The sequence below is a fragment of the Notolabrus celidotus genome, chromosome 2 (assembly GCF_009762535.1).
Source record: "Notolabrus celidotus isolate fNotCel1 chromosome 2, fNotCel1.pri, whole genome shotgun sequence".
NCBI lineage: Eukaryota > Metazoa > Chordata > Actinopteri > Labriformes > Labridae > Notolabrus > Notolabrus celidotus.
Genome location: NC_048273.1, coordinates 37,332,159 through 37,359,277, shown reverse-complemented (window position 1 = coordinate 37,359,277; position 27,119 = coordinate 37,332,159). Strand labels below are relative to the sequence as shown.

The 27,119-nt window shown below is 40.7% G+C and overlaps 1 protein-coding gene across 1 annotated transcript in view; it reads left to right on the top strand.

The window, feature by feature from the left end:
- tmem131 (transmembrane protein 131) overlaps nucleotides 1–26,556 on the top strand; it is a 58,567-nt gene extending 32,011 nt beyond the window's left edge. Inside the window, exons 18-41 of the mRNA XM_034702651.1 lie at nucleotides 1,387–1,491; nucleotides 1,595–1,681; nucleotides 1,829–1,981; nucleotides 2,073–2,148; nucleotides 2,232–2,346; nucleotides 5,340–5,478; nucleotides 5,577–5,686; nucleotides 5,770–5,842; nucleotides 5,968–6,119; nucleotides 6,213–6,355; nucleotides 8,949–9,135; nucleotides 12,891–13,076; nucleotides 13,181–13,336; nucleotides 15,272–15,696; nucleotides 15,786–15,970; nucleotides 16,151–16,281; nucleotides 17,013–17,131; nucleotides 17,214–17,366; nucleotides 20,969–21,119; nucleotides 21,767–21,885; nucleotides 21,977–22,058; nucleotides 22,532–22,635; nucleotides 22,738–22,889; nucleotides 25,633–26,556. Of these exons, the coding sequence (XP_034558542.1) occupies nucleotides 1,387–1,491; nucleotides 1,595–1,681; nucleotides 1,829–1,981; nucleotides 2,073–2,148; nucleotides 2,232–2,346; nucleotides 5,340–5,478; nucleotides 5,577–5,686; nucleotides 5,770–5,842; nucleotides 5,968–6,119; nucleotides 6,213–6,355; nucleotides 8,949–9,135; nucleotides 12,891–13,076; nucleotides 13,181–13,336; nucleotides 15,272–15,696; nucleotides 15,786–15,970; nucleotides 16,151–16,281; nucleotides 17,013–17,131; nucleotides 17,214–17,366; nucleotides 20,969–21,119; nucleotides 21,767–21,885; nucleotides 21,977–22,058; nucleotides 22,532–22,635; nucleotides 22,738–22,889; nucleotides 25,633–25,899 (3,570 nt within the window). The 3' untranslated portion in view covers nucleotides 25,900–26,556. The remainder of the gene's footprint in view (nucleotides 1–1,386; nucleotides 1,492–1,594; nucleotides 1,682–1,828; nucleotides 1,982–2,072; nucleotides 2,149–2,231; nucleotides 2,347–5,339; nucleotides 5,479–5,576; nucleotides 5,687–5,769; nucleotides 5,843–5,967; nucleotides 6,120–6,212; nucleotides 6,356–8,948; nucleotides 9,136–12,890; nucleotides 13,077–13,180; nucleotides 13,337–15,271; nucleotides 15,697–15,785; nucleotides 15,971–16,150; nucleotides 16,282–17,012; nucleotides 17,132–17,213; nucleotides 17,367–20,968; nucleotides 21,120–21,766; nucleotides 21,886–21,976; nucleotides 22,059–22,531; nucleotides 22,636–22,737; nucleotides 22,890–25,632) is intronic.
- Nucleotides 26,557–27,119: the final 563 nt, after the last annotated feature.

The following is a 27,119-nucleotide window of genomic DNA, read 5'->3' as shown; positions in this document are numbered from 1 at the left end:
CTCTGTGATCGAGCGAGCTGATTGGTCAGTGGGCGGAGTTTACTACAAACTGATCTCTGATCCTGAACATAACCTGCTCCAGGTTAGGAGTTCAGCATGAGTAACCATAGTGATCTACCCTGGTAAGGAGTGAACCACCTTCGTAGTACTGAAAATCCAGAGTTAACCCTGAAGTTACCCCGATAACCACAAATCCGGCTTCGTAGTATACCCCTCTGGTAACAGAAATGCGATTTAAAAAGTTAAAGTTGGCGATTCCACTGTGAAAAACAGTCCACAAGTTCCACCGATGCTAAGATAGAAGAAGTCACAACTTAAACAAATTGCTGGAGAAAAATCTGACAAGTATGATCAAAAAGACAGCAAAAAAACCGAACGAACGGGAGCGACTGTAACTGGCTGAATACACGGTTGGCGCATCAACTTCAAAAAGTTAACAGCATCACAACCTGAACATATGTGTTAGATTCTCTGGCAATGATGTAGGCAGTGTTGCATTTCAATTTCAGCTCTGGCTAGGGATGTCAACAATTAATGGAGCATTGATTAATTGATTGTTAAGAACTTACTCCAACACATTTTTTTGTTTTGATTTTCTCTCACCTGGAACAAACATCATGTGGTCTCATATTTGGTTCAGCTATCAGGGAGGTGTTTTAACTTTAAAGCATGTTTCATGTTAATCAGCTGACTGAAGGTGTTGCTCACAGTGTAGACACTCAGCTGGGGGCTGCAGCTGAGTGACAGGTCTCCACGAGCGCTTTTTTTCCTCTGCCGCCGGACTGATTATGACCCGGTTGCGCTCCCGGCTGACACCTGGCCAAGTTCACATGCTTATTTTTGTCAATAAGAACGAGTAGACAGAAAACTGGACTCTGTGAGTCTGAAATATGTTTCTGTTCAGTTCCCTTGTTGAAGTCTGAGCCTTCACTTTTATGACTGTGTGTCCACAGAGATTATGAGCCTGCTCCACACGTTGATATTCAGTGTGTTTAACATTTTGAACACCTCAATATGATCATGAAGGAAATTTGATTCAGGGTAAAAAAAAAACGCATTTAATTGATAATTGATCGTTAACATTTCCAAAGATGGATCACGGAAAAAACTTGAAACTTTACATCCCTAGCTCTGGCGATTGAGGAGAATGGCGGGCAGCATTTGATTCTAAATCTTGTTTCTCATGTTTGTCTCTCTCTCCATATTTGGTCGAGCTCTCTCCTTTTTAAAATGCATCAATTCTGTGGCGAACACAACCTCCTGCAACGTCAATCCCACAGGCTTTACAGTGGACACGATGCATCATTTCATTTTCATAGCAGAGCCATTCAAAGATGTTATTTCCACAACCCTGAAATGAATCTATATGTTTTTGTCTCTTCAAAGGTGATTTTAGCGTCTGGCTATTACGCAGTATTCAAAGTGACACTCGTTGCGAAGGCGCTGGAGGGCACGTACGATGGAGCCGTACACATCACCACAGATTATGAGGTAGGTCGTAGAGACGGTTATCTGTCAGAGCTGTTCTTTGAAAACTGCACCATCAGGATTCACTAGAGCAAAGCCATGACTGTTCCTTTCTCTTCTCCCTCAGATATTAACCATCCCGGTGAAAGCTCTCATCGCAGTGGGCACATTAAACAGTGCTCCCAAACACATCATCCTCCCGCCTTCATTTCCAGTGAGTATCATTCAGATCTCCTCGTGTGTGAAGATTTCACACCTGCTCTGCACCAGCTGTGACGTACGCAGAGGAACGTACTTTGACTGTTGATTGCCCGAGGTGTTGCTGCTCCTGACATGTCTGTGTGTGGTTTTTTGTCTGTAGGGGAAAGTAGTTCATCAGAGCTTCAGCATACAGAGCTCCTTCACGCAGAAAGTGAGGCTCCAGCAGATCCGCTCTCTGACAGAAGATTTGCGGTTTTATTACAAACGGCTCCGGAACAACAAAGACGAGCTGGAGCCCAGACGTAAATCTAAGGTAGCTCCTCATCCCGCTGTGCAGCACTCAAGAGTGACACATCTCAGAACCTTTAAACATAAAACTAATTCTCTTACTTTCATCTCTCCAGGTGGCAAATATTTATTTTGACGCCGGTTTGCAATGTGGTGATCACTGTTATGTGGGGCTGCCGTTTGTGCTCAAATGTAAGTCTTCTTTTCATAAGTGCCACATTGAAATCTCACGAACAAGAGACGGAAGTTTAACAAGTGATTGTTTTCTCTCACAGCTGAGTCCAAGCCTCACGGGCTGGTGCTACAGGAGGATATCTGGGACGCTGATGTGGACCTCCACCAGAAACTCCTCAGACGATGGAGAGAGCTGAAAGAGCAGTCAGGACACAAGTACGAAATATTGTTTCTATATTTTCCATGTTTGCCTTTGTCTTCCTTCCTACTCCTCCTCCTTCTTTGTCTAGACCTCCTTCTTCTTCCTTCTTCTCACTGAGCGTCAGGGTTGCAGTGTACGGGTTTTGCCACACGGTCAACAGGAAGAGTTGAAATCATGATCTTTTAATATGCCCAGCCTTTTCTGCAGGGGATATTTTAGAACTTGGGTGGTCAGTTTTAATTACCTATGCTCAGGGGTTTTGACCAATCAGAATCAAGTATTTACCACAGCTGGGTGATGATTAAGAAAGACGGGTAGTAGCTAACAGGAATGCCCCTCAAAATGTGTGAGTGTGGGGATTTGGCCCACACCTTCTACTTCTTCCAAACAGGGATCTGCCTTCCTCTTCATTTCCTTACATCCTGTCACATGGTGGCGCTGTGCCAACCGATTTCAGTCTTAATTTTGAACATAAATTTGAACTTGCACCAAAGTGAGGCCTTGTAAAGCAAAAATATTCAGAGATTTGAGCTGGCAGGAGACGTGAAGTCCATCCAGTCTTTCTTCTGAAGGACTGTAAAACTAACTGAACCATTCTCCTGCTAAATTTAGTCCTCCTCTGACACCAAACTTTAACCGCTTCATCTTTGGATTCCACAAACTACCCAGACATGATGAGACTTTATAAAAAAAAATTGAAAAATATAATGCAACTCTCTATTCTTGCATTTTAAAGATGTGTTTTGAATTTCATGGCAGATGTAGTGTGGTAATTGTCAAAATGTTATTACAAAAAACTGATTTTTTCTTTTACAGAATTTAGACTTTATTATCATGGGAACTGTTCCAAATAAAAAAAAAAAACGATGTTGCTTTATAATTATTTATGTGTCAATGTATAACACAAAGTCTCATGTTTTTGGGTGACAAATAAATATCTGACACTAGTTTTTAATGCGCCCTGTCATTAAGGTCAAGAGGTAAGAGACCAGAATGAACACCTTAACCTTCACAATCATTATCACAACAAATTATGTAGTGATTTAATTCATCACCAGGAATAAGCAAATTCAAAAACAGATGACTCTGTTTTTATACATTTTCCAAAAACAATTTATTTTTAATATAGATTTTTAATAAAGTTGCATTTTTAAGATACCTCTAATTAGTAATGTCATTTTGACTTAGTCAAAGCCAGAGTGATAATACCTAAAAGTAGTAATAGGCAAGGCAAGGCAACTTTATTAGCACATTTCAAACGGCAGTTGCTCAGTCCATAGGGACTTGGCTTGGGAGCCGAATGGTCGCCAGTTCGAGTCCCAGTATAGACGAAGTTTGGCAAGTGGACTGGTGGCTGGAGAGGTGCTGGTTCACTTGCCTGGGCACTGCCGAGGTGCCTTTGAGCAAGGCACCGAACCCCCAACTGCTCGGGGTGCGCTGGTTGACGGCAGCATCCTCACTCTGACATCTCTCCCAAAGTGCATGTCCACTGCATGTGTATGTGTGTGCATGATTGTATGTATATATACACCAAAAATATGTGCGTGTAGCATGACCAAAAAACAACAACACGAGTGAAAAAATTGAATTTCCCCCCTGGGGATTAACAAAGTACGTTTCTTTCTTTCTTTCTCATACACGAGGGCAACTCCATGTTCTTTACATTAAAACATTAACAGTATTGGAAACATTCAGGCAAGCACAAAAGAACACAATTAAAATGACAAATATAAGAAAACAGAAAAGAAAATGAAAAGTAGAAATATGTTCAAAATAAAATTAAAATTTGCATTTAAAGCGAGTTAAAATGAGCTAAGATATGAAGGCAGTGGCAAATAAAAAAGTCTTAGTCTTTGTTTTAAGAGTAGGGATGGGTACCTTTCACATTTGAACCGATACAGTACCGATACCCGGTACCTGGGAATCGGTACTCAACGGTACCAATTTTCGGTACTTTCGGTGTGTTTATGTGGTAATAAATGTTAATTTAAAGAATAAAATCTCAAATTAGTTTAATTTAACATATTTATTTAATTTAACATGAAATGAACAGAATCAGGATTATATAGGTGATTAGATATATTAGCTGACACGTGCTCGTGGCGTCTAATTGCTCTTTCTGGAGTTTATCAATGAACACACGTGAACGCCTGCGGACGGGAAAAACTCAGTTCTCCGTCTCTTTATAAGAACAGGACACACAACTTACTTGTTGGGCACTCACGCACACAGGAACTGCCGAGAGAGTCAATCGCAACCATAGACTGTATAAAATAAACTTAATCCTCCTGCACTTCTGCCTTGCTTTGAGTGCACGCGCCTGTCAGCTGCAGGCTCCGTTTGGCGCGCTCCCGCGCAGATGCAGAGAGCAAAGAACAGAGACGTCCACCCGGTCAGTCTCCAACTTCATTACAGGGCGAAAGTATGGAAAATCACCTCCTCTACCACTCCCTCACAGTCACAGGGATGCGTTCAGGTACCGAAACATGGTACCGTTTGATTTTACGTAAGTCGGTACTCGGTAGTACCGACGGAATTCGGTCGGTACCTAAAAAAGTACCGAATTCGGTACCCATCCCTACTTAAGAGAGGTGAAAGTTGTTGTAATAGAAAAAAATACGTTCTTTGAAACATTTTTAAAATCTTTTAGAAGTGAGTTATCTGTTTTTGCAATTGAACTCTTCAGTCATACACAGAGCAAAAACCGTCAGGGATTTTAACAATCATTCCTACTTTTCAGCCTTGTGTCGTTTGATGCAGAGACACTTGGTTTATATGCTTTTTATCATCACTGTAAACATTTCTGCTCCTGTATCTCTTTATGTATGCTGTAACCCTCTTTTTCTCTCTCCTCCTGATAAGTGTGCTCTCTGTGCTGTTCAGCATCTATTATTAGGAGTTAGAATTCAGTGTCCTCTCAGCTGTGGTTATCAGATTTTCCTGCTCAATTAGATTCAACACCAATGAGCTATTTAGAGAAAATCACAAGATGTTTTCTGTGTTAAAGGGTTGAAGCCGTCTTTGAAGTCAACACGGATCTCCAAAAAAACGTTCAAGCTAAAATAACAGCGCACTTGTCCTGGCCCTCGCTGGTCAACTCCTCGCAGCGCATTACGTTCCCCCTGACCAACACAAACAGCTCCTCTGTGAGTACAAACAATCTGCCTCTTGTTACAGCGTGTGTAGAAACAGACGCCACAAGGTTTAAAGTTCAGTGTTTGACAATCTTTGTGCATCTCTGCAGGAGGAGGAGGTGATTCTGCAGAATCCTGCAGACGTCCTCGTCTATGTCCAAGTTCTCCCCCTCGCCCTTCTACCCAACCCCTCAGTGTTTACTGGAAAGTTAGCCGACAGGTGAGAAATCTCCACATCTGAAGCACCTTCTTGTTCTTTATCTCCTCATCATACTCAGACTGAGGTTTTATTTTATTTCGCAGGTTTCCTTTGGGGAATTTATCTAACATCAACATTGATACAAACACCTTGGAGTTTCAGGTTCACAGAAATCAAGTGAGTGCTCCTTGGAGTTTCAAATTCACAGAATCAGAGGGTCAACATGTAACTGCATCGTCTGCATAGCTGCAGCAGCATGTGGAAGCTGTTTGTCTCTAACAGGCTCTCTGTTTCTTTGGCAGTCGTCCTTAATGAAGAGCAGCACCGGCTTCGTAGAGGGATCAACCAGACCCTTTGTGTACAACCTCCTCCTGCTGCCCGGAGAGGTCAAAACATTCAACGTGAGGTTCACTCCTGTCAGCAACCACAGCGTCACCTCGCTCCTCATCGTCAGGTACCGTCAGTTTCTCTCAACGTCAACAACTCCTTCAGTCAACATGTTCATCTTTTGTTCTGAATGTGAGACCTTTATCATGAATCCTCTCAGGAACAATCTGACGGTGATCGATACGATCTTGCTGCAAGGCCGAGGAACCACAGAGAGCCTGAAGGTCGCAGGGAAGCCTCCTGGACAAGGAAGCTCGCTGAGGTTTAAGATGACCGAGGCCCTGCTGAAAGACTGCACAGACAGTGAGTTCACATCAGTGTCACTATTTACAACATGGTGTCTCATCTGGATGAAACCCTGACGATACAGTTAGATGACAAATCAGGTTATATGAGTTACATGTCAGTAGTAGTTGGAGAAGCCACAATGGATGGCGATCAGCTCGGCCCCTGTAATGAGAAACTGCTGGGAAAAACAGACCTCAAGCTAAGCTACAGTTTTCTGCAGACCGAGGGGCCGAGTCTGCCTCGTAATTTAGCACATTTTTAAAAAAATTTCCAACTTTATTCATAGAAGATTTTAAACATTTTAGACAGACGGTGTGATATACAACATTAGGTATAAAAAATATAGAATAAACATCAGTTGTCACATCAGAATGTCAACTCCTTTTCCCATCCACAACCCATTACAAGGCCATTCAACAGCTACCAAAAAAAATTAAAAATAAATACAAAAAAATTAATTAAAAAAAATTAAAAATAAATAAAAAAAAAAAGATCATAAATACATGGGAGAAATAATAATAAAATAGAATAATTGTTTTAAATACAATAGATAACAAAGAGTAAGTTAAGATTGCATAATTTAGCAAAGACTCCAATCTTAGCAGTCATCTCGGTTTAGGTGTAGGGTCTAGGCTCCAGATTTTTTTTCAGCGCTTTGCTTTGCCCCAAGAAAGCCTCTTTGTTTTTGCAATATTTGCACTAGTTTCTAAGGAAGAAGTGAACGCAATTTGACATTTTATCTTTTTTTTGACCATATTTCTTGAGCTTCAGGGAGAATGACTGCTACATTGATACTTAAAGTTTTCATTTTAAAATAGTTCATTTAAGCACCTGTATGGATCTAATCTTCACCTGTAAGAACACACTTGCAGATTCCCTTCATGACGGTTCATCAATCAATCAAACTTTATTTGTATTTGCACTTAAACCCCAAGTGTTGTGCAAGGTTTACAACAAACAAACAATCAAAATGTTAGAATTAACAGACGACTTGATAAAGACAGGAACAGATGAAGTGAGGAAACGCTGACGGTAGGATTGAAATGTTAAAACTCAAGATAGCAAAGATTAAAGGTGACATATCACGCTTTTTTCATCAATATATATTGGTCTAAGAGGTCCCCAAAACATGTCTTTAAAGTTTATGCTCAAAAAAACACTTTGAAATCAGATTTTGGTCTGCCTGAAAATCCCTCTTCTTCAGTCCTCCTCAGAACACTCTGTTTTCTCTCTGACCATGCCCCCTCAGGAAGTGGATGTGCCTCGGCTCTCCAGCACGTTGATCTAATGTTTACATGTTGGCTGAATATACACGGCTGCTCAGAGATCGGGTTACTTCAACCCTCTGAATCTGATCCAGAATCTGATCCTGACAGAGAGGCGCCTGCAGCAGGACCTTTCTGAACGATTGGTCATAGATTTAGTGTTTCTTGTTGTTTTATTTGTCAGTATGTCGACGTGTGTCTTGGTACACAGCTACGAACATGTAGCTATGTGGCTATGCTAACTAGCGCTAGCACTTATCCATGATAAATAAAAATCATCCACTAGATCTTCAAATCTGCAGACGTGGGGAGTAAAACCGACCTCTGCCAGAAAGGCAGCAGGACCTTTTATGAAGGATTGGTCACAGATTCTGTGTTACTTGTTGTTTTATTTGTCAGTATGTCGACGTGTGTCTTGGTACAAAGCTACAGCTACAGCTACAGCTATGAACATGTAGCTATGTGGCTATGCTAATTAGCGCTAGCAGTTATCCATGATAAATAAAAATCATCCACTAGATCTTCAAATCTGCAGACGTGGGGAGTAAAACCGACCTCTACCAGAAAGGCAGCGGGATCTTTTCTGATGGATTGGTCACAGATTTAGTGTTTCTTGTTGTTTTATTTGTCAGTATGTAGACGTGTCTTGCTACACAGCTACAGCTACGACATGTAGCTATGTAGCTTTGCTAACTAGCGCTAGCACTTATCCATGATAAATAAAAATCATCCACTAGATCTTCAAATCTGCAGACGTGGGGAGTAAAACCGACCTTTGTGTTTATTAAGACAGCCTACAACTAGCATGCCTCCCTCCTAAGCTCCTTGTTAGCACACATTTGTGCAGGTAATGAAAAACGGAGGAGGGATTCAGTATTATTTTATACAGTCTATGGGCTGAACAAGCTCCGAGCTCTGACTCCGTGACAGACCGGATGTTGTTGTTACGTAACAAAAACACTGAAGTCTGAAACGGCTCGTTTCACACACATTTACAGAAAGGTGGAGAAATCAAAACAGGGGCAGAATGGATTTTTTTCATTCTCGGGGGGTTTATAGACATGCCAGGGACACATATTTCAGGTAAAGAACCATTAAAAAGTCAATTTTGCATGATATGTCACCTTTAATATGACTGAATAAGAGAGTAGAATTTAATATAAGTATATGAATAAGTAAATCAAGGTACCTGAATAAAGTAAAGCTGTGTTATTAATGGTAAGATTTGAGCTCGCCTTTAAAACAGTTGATGTTCTACGCTCATGAAACATTGTAAATGTTGCAAGCGACACAGAAAGGTTTATCATTAATGAATGTGTTTGAAATCTCCTTGTGTGTTTCAGAAACAAAAACCAAGGAGCCAAACTTCACCCTCAAAAGAACCTTCAGAGTGGAGAACACGGGCCTGCTCCCCATCACCATCAAGTCGGCAGAAATCAACGGACAGGCGTGTGAAGGATACGGATTCAAAGTTCTCAACTGTCAAGAATTTGCACTTAAGCCAAACGCTTCAAAAGACCTCATAATTCTGTGAGTGCATGAGTTTCTCTTTGTGTGTGTTTACAGCGTCTGTTTTGGACCGGCAGACCACAAACACTTCCTGATTCAAGTCTTGAGACAGGAAGTGACTAAGTTTCCAGTGTTGTGTTATAGAAGTAAAGCCTTAGAAATTCAGGAGTCTCATCTTACTTTACGCTCTGTGGAGGTGGAGAGAGACGTCCAGTGTCCAAGCCTTTTCTATAAACAGAGATTTTAGGGCGTTATGGCGTTGCATCAGCCGCCGTTCTGCTATGTTTTGTTTACCCTCGCTTCTGGGTCGCAGTTTTACACGAGCAGCTCTCTGCAGAGGAAGTAAGGATGTGAGATGGCTCCATTTTTCAGCAACTTTGTTTGCAGCTATTTTTGACACATCATCATCATCAGATGATAGCCAATGGGTTCTGAGATGCACTTATTTTAACAAAATATTTTATTTTTGGATTTTAGGGAGTCAGAATTTATGTGTTATCAATTTACTTACACTGAGCTAAGACTTAAACCCAAACTTAAGAGTTGTTCATAATCCGGTCCAAACTTTGATTCTTGTTGCTACCAAACTGTGAAAAAACCTGCAAGTTTTATAATTCTGTAATATGGCCAACGGTCAGCACAGAAAAATAGGCACTGCATTGGACTTCAGTGTGTGAGTGTGAGTGAGTGAGTGTGTGTGCTCTATTAATACTCTTCAGCCTCTCTAGCTGAGTAAGCCTTTGGTAAGAGGATGAATTGTCTCTCTGTCTCTCTGCTTCCCTCAGGTCTTTTTTTTTCTCATCACTTTAAGTTAACCTCTAAAAATGAACACAAACTTTTCTTTATTCACATTAATTACTCAAAAAACAAACGACCACTGTGGTTAAACATTTCATTTTTACAGATATAAATTCAGACTAACTATAATCTGACTAACCTTTATGGGTGTATGAAGTTGTAATTGGCTGTTTTTGAGGAGGATATCCATTGAGCCGCTCCATTTGGACAACCTTAGCGTAGTGCATGCTACTCCATAGACTGTACGGAAACATGGACGACATGACCGTTCACACAAGGTGAAGCCAAAAGATTTAGAGCTCCTCCTACTGAGTAGCTGCAGTACAGATCGTAAAGCCTGGCTCCTCTGGGACGTGAGGTTTCTGTTGTTATACTTGGTTCTTATCGTACTGATTTCTGTGCAGCCGTTCATTTTTCTTTGAAGTCACTTTTTTAAAACTATTTGATCGATGTTAAAAGGAGGGGATGTCATGTCATTATTCACAATTCTGTTGAAGAATGCAGCTCCTGCAGCATTCTTTAACAGATTGTCAGAAAGGCGAGAGAGAAAGTAATGAGTGCTAACTCAAGAGTCACTTGCAGCAAGTGTCTGCTTCAGATCAGCACAGATCTGTTCGGCTGTGGACTGAACTGAGGGAGCTTTGACGTTTTAATCTTCTTTTTATATATATATATATATATATATATATATATATATATATATATATATATATTAGGGGTGCAACGATACTCAAAATCCACGGTTCGGTTCGATACGTTTTTGTCACGGTTCGATACGTTTTTGTCATGGTTCGATACGTTTTCGATACAGAAAAAGAGAAATTTCCATGACTTTTCTTTTTACTTGTAGTTTATTGAAATTTCCAACATTTGTTTCAGCTCAAAAGCAGTTTTTAAATTAAATTAAATGTATCAGGGGCAGCTACACCTGACACATGTTCTGCTGTGCATGGGGGGGTTGCGTGTGTGTGTGTGTGTGTGCGTGTGCGTGTGCGTGTGCGTGCGCGCATCTGCCGTGCGCGATAGAGAGCAGAGAATTGTGAACGTGCGACCATGTAGAGACAGAAATGACATCCCGTCATGTAAATAAGATAAATAACATAAGGATATTTAGTCTGTTAAATAAAAGAACAAGGTATAGACCTGATCTATGAGAGAGGGAACCTTAAATCACTTCTGCTTTGACTTCCAAGGGGGGGCGGGACCCGATGGGTGCGCCCCCGATGTAACGGCAGGAAAACACTGTCCGGTATCAGGCTGAAGTCTTACACAGCATGCAGTATAAGACCACAAGTAATGCATAAACGCACTTTAAAAACATATCACCCAGTCTAGCATCACTACAGGACCACAGAACAACTCTGCTCTGCAACCAAAGCGGATCACTCGTGCTTTCTCTCGTGCGGGCGCGCTCACACACACATACGTGAACATATGAACCCAGCAGACCGTCGTATGGCGAAATATATATTTCCATATGAAGCACAGTTAAAACAAACGTGACCAGCTTGGACTGAATGAATGTGGGAGGAGCTCGCAGTTCAGTGGACCTGCGCTCGACAATGCAGCCCAGAGGAGTCAGAGCAGATCCTCTGAACTTTCAGCACAGAGCGCCTCGTCAGAGGTTCATCAAATAAATATAAAATTGCGTATCGTTCTGTTCATAGGGCGTACCGAACCATGACCACTGTATCGAACGGTTCGTAAAAGATACACGTATCGTTGCACCCCTAATATATATATATATAATTTTTTTGGGGGGGGGGGGACTTTTTTGCCTTTATTTGATAGGATAGCTGAAGAGACAGGAAATGTGGGGTGCAGAGAGTGGGGGAAGACATGCAAGCAAAAGGTTGCGGCCGGGAGTCGTACAGGCGACCTCTGCGACGAGGGCTTTAGCCTCTGCATGTGGGGCGCCCCGACCGCCAGGCCACCAGTGCCCCAATGTTATATCTTTTAAGTTAGATGTGCGTTTTGGTCAGCAGTAGGGTGGTGTGTCATTTCAGCGACTCCACCAGTCAGATCTCTTCTGTTTCTGCAGTGCAACATGTCAGAATCTGTCATTGGAGGTGTTTTGGCTTCATGTTTTTACAACGCTAACATCTGGTGGCGTGTCGTCAGTCAATGAAGCTACCACACTGTTACAAAGAAGCCCACGTTTAGAAGTGTCCTGGTATCAATCACCATCATGCACCAGGTTTAACAACATTACTGTTCCTTGAATGCATGGAATGAGTGAAACCTGGATGTCGTTGACTTGAATTCCAAGGATCTAAACTTTAACCTGAGATCATCCTGCAGAAGACAAACACCTGTGGAGGTCTTATCATAAACACGTGCAGATTTATCAATAAAGCCACACCCTACTACGCTGATAAGTTTTTCTGATGATGATTACCTCCCCTGTTGTAAACAAACACTATCAGCGTGATAACTTTTGTTACCAAAGTGCAGAAGTGCAAGTTCTGCAACTGTTAGGAGAGGAAAGATCCAGAGTGCACTCAGAATAATTGAGTTTATCCATGAGGGACTTGATCCTGTTGAAAGCTCGGGCTGGATGCTGCTCCCTCTCTTTATTGACTTCACTTTGTGACTCATGCGTGTTTTTAAAATGAGAGAATCAGAGGAACATATGAAGCTGCTTTGAACATTCTTCGAGCACGTCTCACCTCAGGAATGTTTCGTTTCACAATGTTTTTCAGTCGGTGAAGAATTTGCAGTTATTGTTTTGACAGAAAGCTATGAAATTAACCAAACATCCTCTATTACAGGTTGGACCATTTAACTGAAGGCCCAATTGTACCGTCATGGTCTCACAAATGCTTCTCACCATGTCCTTTAGCCTCTAGTTAAATGTACCAGTCCGGCTTTGCAGCCACATCAACAAACCACCGGTTGTTTTCAGAACAGAATAAAGATGTTTTTCTGTTTGTGACAGCTTTGTTTTGAATTTGTGCATTTGTTTCTTCTTCTTCCAGGTTTACACCCGACTTCACTTCGTCTCGAGTGATCCGGGAGCTGAAATTGGTGACATGTGGAGGCTCAGAGTTTGTGTTTGTCCTGAACGCATCGTTGCCCTACCACATGTTAGCCGCATGTGCAGAGACGCTGCCCAGACCGAGCTGGGAGCTCGAGCTCTACATCATCGTGTCTCTCATTATGAGGTGATCATCATTCCTAAAACAGAACATGAGTAAACATAAAGCCTCAACATTTTGTAAAACTAAACTACCATTAGTTAATGTTTGCTTTGTTTCTGTGTCTTCAGCTCCATGTTCCTGTTGGTGATCGCCACAGCTTACCTGGAGGCTCAGAGCATATGGGAGCCTTTCAAGAGACGAGTATCGGTGGAATCCAACTCCACTTTGGAGACGGGTAGACCGTTCAATCTCAGGGAAATCGTTCAAATTCACAGTGATTCAAAGTAAGTATGAACAGGAAGACGCTATAACTCAGGAACAGGTCTAACAATAATTAGGTTGTAGATGTGGGATCAAATATCGACACAGTATTTATCCTCATTCTTACTCTTGTGATACAAATCCAGTATCCTGCGAGTTATGTCGTCAAATATCAGTGTAGTGTTCCAATCTGATTTCCTTTCACCTGTCACCTGTGACATACATATATGATACAATACATATCATAATGTTACCTATTGTACCATATTGTTACGAATAGTATCATATCCCTATGTATTGTGTTGTATCAGTACAAGTGTCGTATTGCAACGTATCATACAGTATTGTTACGTATTGTATCATATCGCTATAAGATAAGAAATAAGATACTCCTTTATTCGTCCCACAACGGGGAAATTCTTGGAGTTAAAGTAACAAACAAGAAGGTGTACAGTACAAGAATATATAGGAAAGAAATGTTCATCAAAGACGACAGCTTGGCAATAATTCTCCTGTCAGCCACCACCTCCACAGGGTCCAGGACTGAGCTGGCCTTCTTCCCCACTTAGTTCAGTCTCACTCTCCTGTATCCTGTCCGCCCACAGCAGGTGAAATCCTTCCAATATGGCGTTCATGTCCGGTGTTAGCTCTGTTAGCATGATGCTACTCTGCCAGTATTCCCTCTGGTGCTGGGTTAGCTCGTCCACCTTATCATAGATAGATCTTACATTTCCCATAACGGTGGGTGGAAGGACAGGTCCATGTCGTCTTTTTTAGCTTGCACCTCAGTACCAGCAAATCGTCCTTGCCTCCTTCTCCTCAGCTCACAGGGAACATCAGGCCTAGCATTGTTTAGCATCAACATGCTACAGGATGCTAACAGCTGATCTCGTATGTAAACAATGCGACCATGGTTACACGCAGGATCTCCGGACACAGACAGGAACAAAAATAGTAAAAACACCACTGCAAACGTAGACAGTTTGGTGTCCATGGCTAACAAATGAGTCATTAAAAGACATGACAGGCTCCAAATACAAAGAGAACTAAACTGATATGAATAAAGAACAACGAAGAGAGAGCTGCTGCAACAAGCAGCCACTCGAGCTGGTTACGTATTGTATTGTATCGTTACATATATTGTTGTATTGCAACTATTGTATCATATCATGTATCGCATCATTACATGCCATATTACAAGGGATCCTATCGTTATGCATCATATTGTTACGTATGGTATTGTATTGTATCATTTGGTATTGATAGTTAACCTTTGTTTCCCACCACTATTTTAAATTTAAGTGCAGAAAGAAATAGTTGATCTGATGAAGGGTAAGATGGATCTGATACTGATTATAAAATAACAGATTCATAAAATGACTCCCTTTTGAAACAGCTTTAGTGTGTAAGCTATTGTTAGATTGTCTTTAACAACTCATCAGTTATTGTTGGGTCATTCTGACAGACGAGCTGTATTTAAATACGTCGGCTGTGTTGAGCTATCTGTGGCTAACCAGTGGCCAATAGTTTTTGCATTGTCTGGTACTGTAACCTGTAGCTGGCCCTTATCTCTGTCCGTTTGGTCACCGTTGCATGTTAAAGCTGATTCAGTCGGTAAGAGTTCTGATTGGCTGGTGAATAAGTGGTTTCACCCAGACGGTGGAGTACCCCCTTAACCTTATTTGCAGGAGATCAGGCATCAGGAAGGAATGGCATTTCTGCAGTTTGTACTAAAGTTTAACTTTACTGATGTCATAAATGAATCAAATGGAAGTCAAATTGAAAGAGATTTTGCCCTCCAGGAGTTTCACTTCTTTAAATTTTACAGGAAAACTACAAACCAACTGAATCACAACAGTCTTTAAAGAGACACTCAGAGATATTTGGTCATGGTGACAGAAAATGAAACTTCAGATGCAGCATGGGCGGTGTACTTTAACGTTCTTTTCCTCATTTAGGTTTAATGATTACGGCGACTCAGCCCAGAACTCCAGAGGAGGTTACGTGTCCAGTAACGGAGCAGCTCGAGGTGGAGGCCGACAGGGCAACGGCCGCACCTTCTCCGACTCCGACAGCCAGGATAAGAGGTCCAGGATCAGCTTCAGCCGCTCATCTATGCAAGCTTCTTCCTCCCAGCTGAGCAAAGGAAGCACAGCCTCGGGACAAGAAGGCCCTGCGGCTGCCTGCCAGCTCACCCACCGCAAAGCTCGGAGCACCAAACAGCTGGACCTCCAGAGCCAAAGTTTAGGTCACAGGGTCCCCGGTCCTGACGATGCCGAATACGCAAACCTGATCGGAGCCATGGACAACGACCTCGACCGTCCAGAGTCACTCAGTGGAGAGAATCCACAGGAGCAGAGCGCTCAGTCCATACAAAGCAAAGGTAAGAACATTTGTATCAAGACGAAGCAGAAAGAAAAGGCTCCGTGATCATTTTCAGGTCTTTGACTTACGTTTTAATGTCGTCTGCAGGGTTGGAATCCAAAGGGAAGCTGCGGGGCAAAACAAAAGCCCAGAGGAAGAAGGAGGAGAAAGAGAAGAAATCATCAGTCAAGACTCAGGGAGACGAGCTCAAAGATAACCTGGCCGACAACGATGACAGCTCCTCCACCACCACAGAGACCTCCAACCCAGACGTGGAGACGAATATCAAAGAGGTGAACGATAAAGAAACAACGTTAAAGTGCAGCTCATGTCCTGTTTGTTGTCATTTATGCCCTCCCCTTATAAAGTTTATAAAGTAAAGAGACAATATTCTTGAATCTTGGATCAATATACTGGATATGAAGCATCAATGACCGCGTTCTTATTGTAGATTTTCTTGTCATTTCTTCCAGGAACCAGTGAAAAAGAAAGGAAGGACGGTAACAACAGTGAAGGCGAAAGAAGAACCTTCCCATTTTCTAATCAAACCCAAACCCAAGAAACTGGGAACCACAAAGAAAGAAAACCAGGCAGAAAAAAACAGGTGAGTCAATTGATTCACAGGAGATGACGTTCAGTTTTTTGTTTCTTGTCTTGGAGGATAAGAAGAGGTGGTTAAGAGCTGCATGACTCCTGACATTAACTAGATCATTCCAGGACACTCAGGCCCTGGTGTTATCAAAAACTTGACTTTCACACATGCACCTCACATCGTTATCTCAAGATGCTTTACAAACAGAGCAGGTCTAGACCGTACTCTGTGTTCTATTATAAACAAAGACCCAACATCAAGACAGGATAAGATCCAGTCCCATCTTACAGACAGGACTGAGTCTGATCTCATCTTAATCCACCATGAGCAGAGCACTTTGCAGCATTTAGCAAGTTACAGTGGCAAGGACAAACTTCCTTTAACAGGCAGAAACCTCCAGCAGGACCAGACTCATGTTAGACACACATCTGCTGAGACCGAGTTGGAGAGAGGGATAGAGGGAGATGAAGAGAGAGAGACAAGTAAGACCCCTACATCATGTTTAAGAACGTTTTGGCAAGAAAAAACAATAATAGAAAACAAAACAGACTGCTGAGGAGAGCAGTAAAACGATATCATCACTCTGCCTACTTGTTTGCCCTGGATTTCCTGACTTTTGAGGGCCTAGTGGGACACCCACTTTGTAATCTTGTATTTATCCTGCTCCAGAAACATTGTGTGGTGTTGAACTAAAGGCTGCTTGTGTTGTTTACTATTTTTTGACTCATTTTTATCATTCTCAGTTCTCTGGAGCTCCCATATGTAACACCACTAGAGAACAAACAACGAAAGAGCTTCACATCCAAAGCTCTGTACCCGCTCTCCAACATCCCAAAGACCAGACCCGTACAGAAGCAAAGATGTGAGTTTCTCTGCGTTTACTTTAAAGTTTTCACTCTTCTTCCCCCATGCCTGTGTTTTTCGACCATGTTTTGTCTCCACAGTGGATGGGAAGCTGGACGAAGGGCGTCCCTCTCTGTTATCCAAACTGTTCACCAGCGGCTCGGTGCCGGAGCTCGGACACAGCAGTAGCTCTGAGGGGGAGAAGGAGTTTGCATCTCCAGAGTGGGATGTACCGCTTTCCAAAAACAGCGTCCGTAAGTCAAAATCTGAAACCTCTCCTTACAACCACCTCTCTGGAGTCTGCTTCCTCTCAAAATCAAATAAAAGCGTTAATGTCACACAACTTCTAATATGTATCCTAACGCAACGCATTGTACTGTTTCATTGCATATTGTATTTTTGAGTAGCATATCCTGTGGTATTGCAATTAATCGTTTTGGATCTTACCTGTCACATCGTTACGTATCGTATCATATTGTTACATATAGTGTCCAATTGTAAGGTATCATATAAAATTATGTATCTCATCGTATCGCATCGTAACGTATCGTATCATATAGTTACTTATCGTATATTATCTTTACGCATCGTATCATATCGTTACTTATCGTATATTATCTTTACGTATCGTATCATATCGTTACTTATCGTATATTATCTTTACGTATCGTATCATATAGTTACTTATCGTATATTATCTTTACGTATCGTATCATATCGTTACTTATCGTATATTATCTTTACGTATCGTATCATATCGTTACTTATCGTATATTATCTTTACGTATCGTATCATATCGTTACTTATCGTATATTATCTTTACGTATCGTATCATATCGTTACTTATCGTATATTATCTTTACGTATCGTATCATATCGTTACTTATCGTATATTATCTTTACGTATCGTATCATATCGTTACTTATCGTATATTATCTTTACGTATCGTATCATATCGTTACTTATCGTATATTATCTTTACGTATCGTATCATATCGTTACTTATCGTATATTATCTTTACGTATCGTATCATATCGTTACTTATCGTATATTATCTTTACGTATCGTATCATATCGTTACTTATCGTATATTATCTTTACGTATCGTATCATATCGTTACTTATCGTATATTATCTTTACGTATCGTATCATATCATTACTTATCGTATATTATCTTTATGTATCGAATCATATCGTTACTTATCGTATATTATCTTTACGTATCGTATATTATCTTTACGTATCGTATATTATCTTTACGTATCGTATCATATCGTTACTTATCGTATATTATCTTTACGTATCGTATCATATCGTTACTTATCGTATATTATCTTTACGTATCGTATCATATCGTTACTTATCGTATATTATCTTTACGTATCGTATCATATCATTACTTATCGTATATTATCTTTATGTATCGAATCATATCGTTACTTATCGTATATTATCTTTACGTATCGTATATTATCTTTACGTATCGTATATTATCTTTACGTATCGTATCATATCGTTACTTATCGTATATTATCTTTACGTATCGTATCATATCGTTACTTATCGTATATTATCTTTACGTATCGTATCATATCATTACTTATCGTATATTATCTTTACGTATCGTATCATATCGTTACTTATCGTATATTATCTTTATGTATCGTATCATATCGTTGCATATAGTGTCCAATTGTAAGGTATCATATAAAATTATATATCTCATCGTATTGCATTGTTACGTATTGTATCATATCGCTATGTATCGTATCATATTGTTACGGATCGTATATTTTCGTTACGTATTGTATCACATTGTTATGTATTGTATTGCATCGTTACATATAGTGTAGTATTGTATCGTATCATATCGTTACGAATGGTATATTTTCGTTATGTTTTGTATCATATTGTTACGTATTGTATTACATTGTTACTAGGGATGCAACAATATAAAAATCTCACAGTACGATATTGTCACGGTATTAAGGCCACGGTATTAAGGCAATGGTAGGGTATTATGGCGGTATTGTCAAAAATAAGATGACTTTGAAAAAAGGTCATAGTGTGGAAAATGAAGTGCCAGGAATGTTAAGGATAAACACACTTACTGTAATTGAACACAAACATAAAGCTCAAATGTTCTAATCACATTTATTACTACCAACAGGTATTTTCAAGTGCAAAGAACAGTGCAGGCACATCCAGTGTTTCAAGTAACAATCAAATAAAACAAACTTTCAGTTGAGTGTCTTTAAACTGACTGGAATTTTGTACCTTGGCTCAAGCGCGTTCACCAACCTTTTAAATCCCTCATTGTCCACCAGTAAAAACGGCTGCAGGGGGATGATTCATCAAGTGGCTTCTCATATTACTTGTATTCCCCGACTCGTAGACGATCGTAGTCTGGCAGTGTCTGCAAACCGTTTATTTTGCATGTCCGTCATGTTTTATTCTCGATCGTTTTTGTTTACTGCAAAACCAAAATGTGTCCATACTTCTGATTTAAACTTCGCAGGAGGTTCCACTAGTTTAAGTTTTCAGCTCCGCTCCCCCTCTGTGCTTTCCCCCATCTCTTCCTGCACTGCGCAGGGGATCATGGGAAATGATGTTTGCTTATCAGACCGGCCCACTGAATAGCGCCAGAAAAAAACTACACTAGCGGGAGTACTCCGAGTCCCTGTTTGATACCGTCACATGCCACGGCATTATTGTGAGAATTTTGAAACCGAAATACCGTGATATTTACTATACCGTTACATCCCTAATTGTTACATATAGTGTAGTATTGTATCGTATCATATTGTTACGTATTGTATATTTTCATTACGTATTGTATCACATTGTTATGTATTGTATTGCATCGTTACATATAGTGTAGTATTGTAACATATCGTATCATATTAGGTATTGTATTGTTTCGTTTCATGTTGTATTGTTATGTATTCTATTGTAATGCATCGTATCATATCGTTATGATACAATTAGATATGCTCATGTTGAGTAGAACCTTAATTATTTAAACATGACTGTCTCTGACCATCACATCTCTCTGCAAACTAAGAACATTACGTCTCTATTAATGTCCTGGTCATGAGTGACTATACTGAATGATCTCATTTCATACTGGAACTAGTTTATGTAGAATAGGGCTTAGAAGATGAACTAACCTTTACATAATAGTTATGTAAATGTTCACAAAGTAATCAAAGGGTTAATTTAACTGATTCAAATATTCTACCATGCTTTAAACATAAACATTAAAGAGCAGCATTAATGTCAAATTCCCCACTGTAACTGTCGCTCTGCTTTTGGAACGATTCCCTCATTTTTCATAATTTCTGGTAAGATTTTTTCGCTTTAATGCCAAATATGTGATGAAGTTTATGTTTCACTGAAGGATGCATTGATTAGTCTGCTGAAAAATACTTTCAATCGACCATTTTCTAGATCAAAATACTGACAACTGTGCTTGTACTTCCAGGTAGTAGAGCATTATAGGGTTATGGGAGTAGTAACCATTAAGTGGAGCTACAGCCCCAGCTAGTGGCAGGTGGCTGCGCTACAGCTTAGACACAACGTATGAGCGACATTTCAAGCCTACATAGATACAAACATAAACAGTTTGTTTAACCAATCAGTAACTCTCAAGCTAACTGGTGAGGGTGACGACATTTAATGGTTTAGTCGACTCAAAGCACACATCTCAAACCTCTGACTGTAAAGAAAAGGAGTCAGTAGATACTTTTTGTTGTACATGATTCGTACACAAAGTAAAAAAAGGCGAACATAAAAACAGTCGTTGATCAGCCAATACAAAGGTTTAATTTCTCTCCTGTTCTTGGCACACAGAAGCCGACAGTCTGCAGCAGATCTCCCTCCAGACGATAAACGCAGACCCTTTCCTGAAGAGATCCGTCACAGCCAGGACCTGCTCCCCTCCTCCCACATCACCCAGCCTACTGTTCAGAGGCTCCTACAGCAGCGTGCTCAACAGCAACAGGTATACACAATATTGAGATTACAGATTACAGACAGTATGAACATTTGACAAAGGCTACTATGGTTTGCTGGATCTTATCTAAGTAGCACCTGGAGTCTGGGCTTCAGTGATACAGCTACATTTCTGTTAGAGCTAGAGAGGGTTGATCTTTAGAGAAATTCAGCATGAAAATAACATTTGAAATGGTTGATTCTGTCCCTTGAGGTTTATTGAGTAGCTTGATTATTTTGCTCAAAAGGCAGCTGGTTTGAATAGTTTCATGTCTGGATCATATTTATAACTGGAGTTTGATGCTTTCTTCCAACATTGATTCAATTAAAGCATAACACAGACCTGAAAATAGGTTTAAATTGAACATTTCTTCAGTTTTATCTTGTTTTTGAATGTCAATCCTTGGTGTAATTACATGAAAAATGAATCCTTAATGTTGCTGCACATATTTAACAGGTCCAACATTTCTTAAACCTTGCCCAGCAGAATGAAAATGAATCAGATATCATTGCATGGTCCCTCAAACGCACAAAACACTCAGTCTCTAGTTTTTAAAGTGGCGTCACAATGTTATAAAAGTTACCAGGCTTTTAACTTTGGACATAAATATTGACCTGTGAAATCCCCCTTTAACCCACGCATATCTGACATTTCAGCACTGAGGGAAACCAGAAAAAGGCTCCAGGAAACAAACTGTCTGCAGCCACTCCTCTACCAGGAAAAAATGGGAACCCCACGTTTGCTGCTGTAGCTGCTGGTTATGATAAGAGTCCAGGTAGGACAGCGAACAGAACAAACACAGGACCAAAGTGCGTGTATTGCTTTTTTGGTGGTTTGTTTACATGAGTGTGTTATTCTCTGCTCAGGTGGATCCGGTCCAGGTAAAACCGACACCCAAGGAAAGAGTCTGGCTCACATGACATCAGTGGAAAGTGACAGCTCTGACAGGTACATACACACATGACTCAATACAATCCCAGTTTAGAATATAATCCAGCTTCTTTAATCTAGAACATGTTTTTCTGATATTACAGGACTTAAAGGTTCAAAAAGATTTCAGATTGTTCCTTTAGATCGCTGCAGATTTACGTTTTCGTTGATGGAGTGTGGTGGCTTCATAGAGAGTGACTTTATGTCTGTTTGATAAGCATGTTACCTTAAAACAAAGGTCTATTCTTGTAGAGATCCTTTCTATTATGCTGTTAAAATTTCACAACAATTAGAGTCTATCTGTTTGAAAACAAACGGTTGTGTAGATGCATTTGATTGGGTGCTGTTGTTTTTTTTACCAAGGGTTAACACCTACCAGGCATTTTCAAAGCTTTCTGTACATATTAGCTGTTTTGATGCCACAGTAAATTTATTTTAAAAAAGCTCTTGTTTTAAATTTTTTTGGATGTTGTATTTTTTCCCCCTCTCAGCTCTGGATTATGGAGTCCCATCGACACAGCCAGCAGTCCAAACTACCCCTCTGCCAACTCATTTTCTGCATTTGGACCCAACAACTCCTTCAACCTAACAGGAGGTAACGTGTTCACGAAAACTGAAGCATGTGGAGAAACTGGTGTTACAGTTAAAAGTTGACCCGCTGCATTCATACTCACCTGTGTGTGTTTGTGGTTTCTAGTTTTCAGTGGAATGAATCTCCCCAAGACGACAGAGCCTCAGCAGAGCTGGCCTGAGTTCACCACCGTGCCCTCGTCCATCTGGGACATACCGAGCAGCGACCCTCTGCACTCCTGGCCCAGCAGCTCCAGCTCACCCACGGCACCCACTGCAGTAATAACCTCATTTATTTTTACTCTCACTGCAGGATGTGTTTCTGACTGCTAATCAGTTCTTCTGAATCAGAGAGCGATTGTGGGTTTTTAGTCCTACATTATCTGTTACCGGGGAAAATGAGCGTCCACACTAACATCTGAAATCTTTGATATGCAAGTTCTCATTTGGATCTCCGTTAAATAGAAATCTTACCTGGTAATTCAACTAAAAGTATTAAGTATAAAGCTTCTGACAATACCGGGAAGTCATGTTGCCCATGGTGTCTTCAGCGTCTCTAGTTTCTGGTTTGAGCTGCAGTAAGACTCTTCTGTACAGAGAGTGTGGTTTACTCACCTGGCTCTGGTGCTCCCTTTAACACAGGACACAAAACCTCCCCTTCCTCTCAGTTCATAGATACTCTACCAGTCCAGAAGCTAACTGCAGGAACTAGCAAACCTAAACAGATTATCAGTCAGCGAGAAAACAGAATCAGAATCACAGAAACAAATCACGACATCATGACGGTGCACTTTTTAAAACTTTCAGGGAAACATATAGCAATCAACCATTTGATTATAACCACCCATGCAGTCTAATCTAATCCCACACAACAGTCCTGTCAATGCATGTTACAACAGAACACCTGTGCTAGTTGCAGCATATTCTGTATTAATGCATCCTCATTTTTCTGACAGCACAGAACAAACTTCTGTCTTTTATTTGTTGAAAGATAGTCAGTGAACTCTGTGGCTATCCCCATCATGTCAAGGCAATGATTGACAATAATATTAGATATCCTAAACAGTACAAACTACAGAAGAGGATTAGAGCCACAAGAGAAAAAATAAGTAATAATTTTCAAGAAAAAACTGGCAATTTGCGAGTTTATGAAGTCACAAATCTTTGAGAAATCAAACTTGAAAATTTTAAGAAAAAACTAGTGTATCTACTTATTGCTGAGTCCAAGCAAGAAGTACAATTTGATAAGGCTGTCAAGTGGGTCCAAGATGCAGTGAAATGGGCAAAGGGCAGCTTGTGAACAATCTACATATTCAAAGTTTTCTTGTAAACGTATGTCTTTATGAATTCAAAATTTTGAATTTGATTTCTCACAGATTTACGTCTTAAAGCTGGGGTTGGCAGTCTCGGAAAACTAGCATGAATTTGAATGTAGCATTTCCTCAGTACTCCGTCTAACCCCTCCCCTCCTCCCTCGGAGCTCCTCCAAAACGACGCCCCCCCCGGTCACATGCACGAGCGCAGCTGACTTGCGACCATATGATGGTGACTGATTCAAAACGGTCCTCACCAAAACATTCTCATAGTGAAAGTTAAAAACACAAACAAACATGGCTGCTGTTAGCACTCAACACTGTCATGCTAGCATTATCCAGTTGTACTGGTGACACGATATCAGGAGAAAAGTTATAACACATATATAATACTGTAACAACTCTACTGTTTGTTAAACGTGTTCAGTGTAGATGCTCTTAATTCCTACAGTGTTGACGGTCAGTGAAGGCATCAGGAGAGGTGTAGAGTGTGCGAGTGGGAGAGAGGAGAGACAAGAGGAGAAGTTCTTCATTCATTCAAACATTGATTGTTGTTTTGTTGGTTGGCGTGATCACGGCCGACAGTGACCGGTTATTAAAACTCAACGATGTCACGAATCGGCTCGTCATCCCTACAGCGTCCGGACGGACGCTACAGTACATCTAAATCTTCTGTAGGACTTACTAAATGTCATTAATTCTTCTGCTTGTCAGAGCCCCCGTGGTGAGAGCTTTTTAGACTCTGATCCGGACTACAGTCCTGAGCAAAGCACCTCATCAGGTCAGAGGGGACAGGCCCGAGGTCGAGCGAGAGGGGCAGTCAGTAGAGTCAGGGGAAGCAGAGGCAGGAGATGGATACTCTGAGTGCATGTCGTGGAAATGTACGCGCAGGAGGAGGGCAGAACGGCAGGACGGGATTTGAATGGTTTAAAATTTGGGCACCCAAAAAAGGCTGATTGGTTGGTGTTTTCCCAGGTTTACTCCGGCTGTAGATAGCAGCTTTTCTTCGCTCTTTTTTAAGAACACATTATGTATTGATTACCATCAGGACATAAAGATCATTTTAACCAGTATGACAAAAAGTGGATCTAAATCTGATTACCAACCCCAGCTTTAAGAGCCTTTGCCATCGCTGCCCGACTCTCTGCAACTCTCTCCCTCCACACATCCCCAACTCTGACTCACTCCAATCATTCAAAAACCACCTCAAGACCTACCTGTTCAAAAAAGCATACAACACATGACCTCTTCCCCCGCCCCACCTCTGTCCTTGTTCTGTTTTATTTTTAGTTTTGTCTTATGTAAAGCAACTTTGAGTATTAAGAAAAGCGCTACATGAATTCTATGAATTATTATTATTATTATTATTATTATTATTATTATTATTATTATTATTATTATTATTATTTAAAAACTTGAAATTTTAAAGTTTTTTCCTGAAAATCTACGACTTTATAATCTCGGAAAAAAAATTGTTTCTTCTCGAAAATGTACGACTTTACAAACTCAAAAATTTTCAGTTTGATTTCTCATAGATTTACGATTTTATAAACTTGCAAATTTCAATTTTTTTCTCGAAAATTCAATTTTTTTTCATTTCTTTAAGCGTCCCAAATCCCCTTCCGTATCAAACACACTGCAGTGGGACTTGGATGAAGCGTGTGTTAAAGACTTCTTGTGGTAAACTCTCTTCTGTTTTTTCCTCGTAGTCACTCCTGGGAAACACCCGGAATCCATGGTCTGCAACCACACCCTTCGGCAGCTCCATTTGGTCAACGAGCGCAGATTCGGCCTTACACCCCTTCCCTTCGCCGACCAACTCGACCACTCTGACCGACCTGGTCAGCAGTCCCGCCCCGTCTCCACCAGCGACCTCCGAGATGAGTCGGACCTACAACCCGTGGAGCATGTGGCGCCCCACCCTGAGCAGACGCAGCTCCGAGCCCTGGCCCAGCTCCTCAGACAACGGCAATTAAATCAGCACACGACCGCACTTAACAGAAGCACGTCTCACGTGATGTGTTCTGTACGCTCAATCAAACAACTTTATGACCAGAGAATCCCAACAGAGGCAACATTTGATGGAGGCCCAGTGCTGCAGGTTACCAGCCCCGCAAATGAGTTCTCTGCAGCTTTTTATTTATGGAGGCAGAAACATTTTGTTAGATTTGTTTTGACAGGTGCCCCCAAATTAGCATGATATGCTAACGCCCGTGCAGACATTTAGCTGTTATAGAAAGGCTGGAAATGCTGCATTTCTTCTTGAAGTTTTGATACACAGCGGCTCTGAAGTTCAGTGTTAGTGCTGGATCTTAATTTAAGCCAGGTGTCATCAGGATCAGTTTTATTGGTTTGTTATAAAAGTTGGTTTGAAACACATTTGCTTTTAAATTATTGCACTAAGTTTTTATGATGCAGCAGGGATCTTTTAAAAACCTTACGATTCTTCAGAACCAAAACGGTCCACAAAGTTGAACTTTCATTTTCCCATTTTAAACTGGACTCTGCCCAAAACTATCGAAGCCTTCTGTGAGAATAAATTGGTCAGTAATCAAAGAACTCTTTAAGTTTGAGGTTTGTACTGTACATGGCCTCTATTTGTCAGCAAATTTAAATAAAGGACTTCAGCATTACATTGTATGTTTTCTTTCCCCTTATTTTATGACATTCTTACCTGCAACTACACATTTTGGCCTCTTGGTGTCAGCAGAAACAAGTTGTGAACACAAAACCAACAGGTACCCATTCAGGAGTGAATTTGGAAGCTACAACCAGAGGTGGACAGTAACAGAGTAAATTTACTTGAGTACTGTACTTTTCTGTACTTTACTTGAGCATTGTTTTTGGGGGAACTTATTACTTTTACTCCACTACATTCAGAAGACAATTATTGTACTTTTGACTCCACTACATTTCTATCAGTGCTCTAGTTACTCTCTACTTTAGCTTTGAAGTCAGCTCATGAATTTCCTTCTCTTTCTGAAATCTGATCCCTAAGACAGTAAAATGTTTGAAATGTTCTCCCTGTTTCCCACTCTGCCCAAACATGCAAACATTCACTGTCCAACCTGAGAGAGCGTGCTGAGCTACGTAACGTTTGTTTCATACCAGATGAACATTTCAAACTAAGGTGTCTGTGCTTGGAGTAACTTAGCTTCTGTTTTTATTCCATGGTATAGTTTTTAGAGATTTCAAT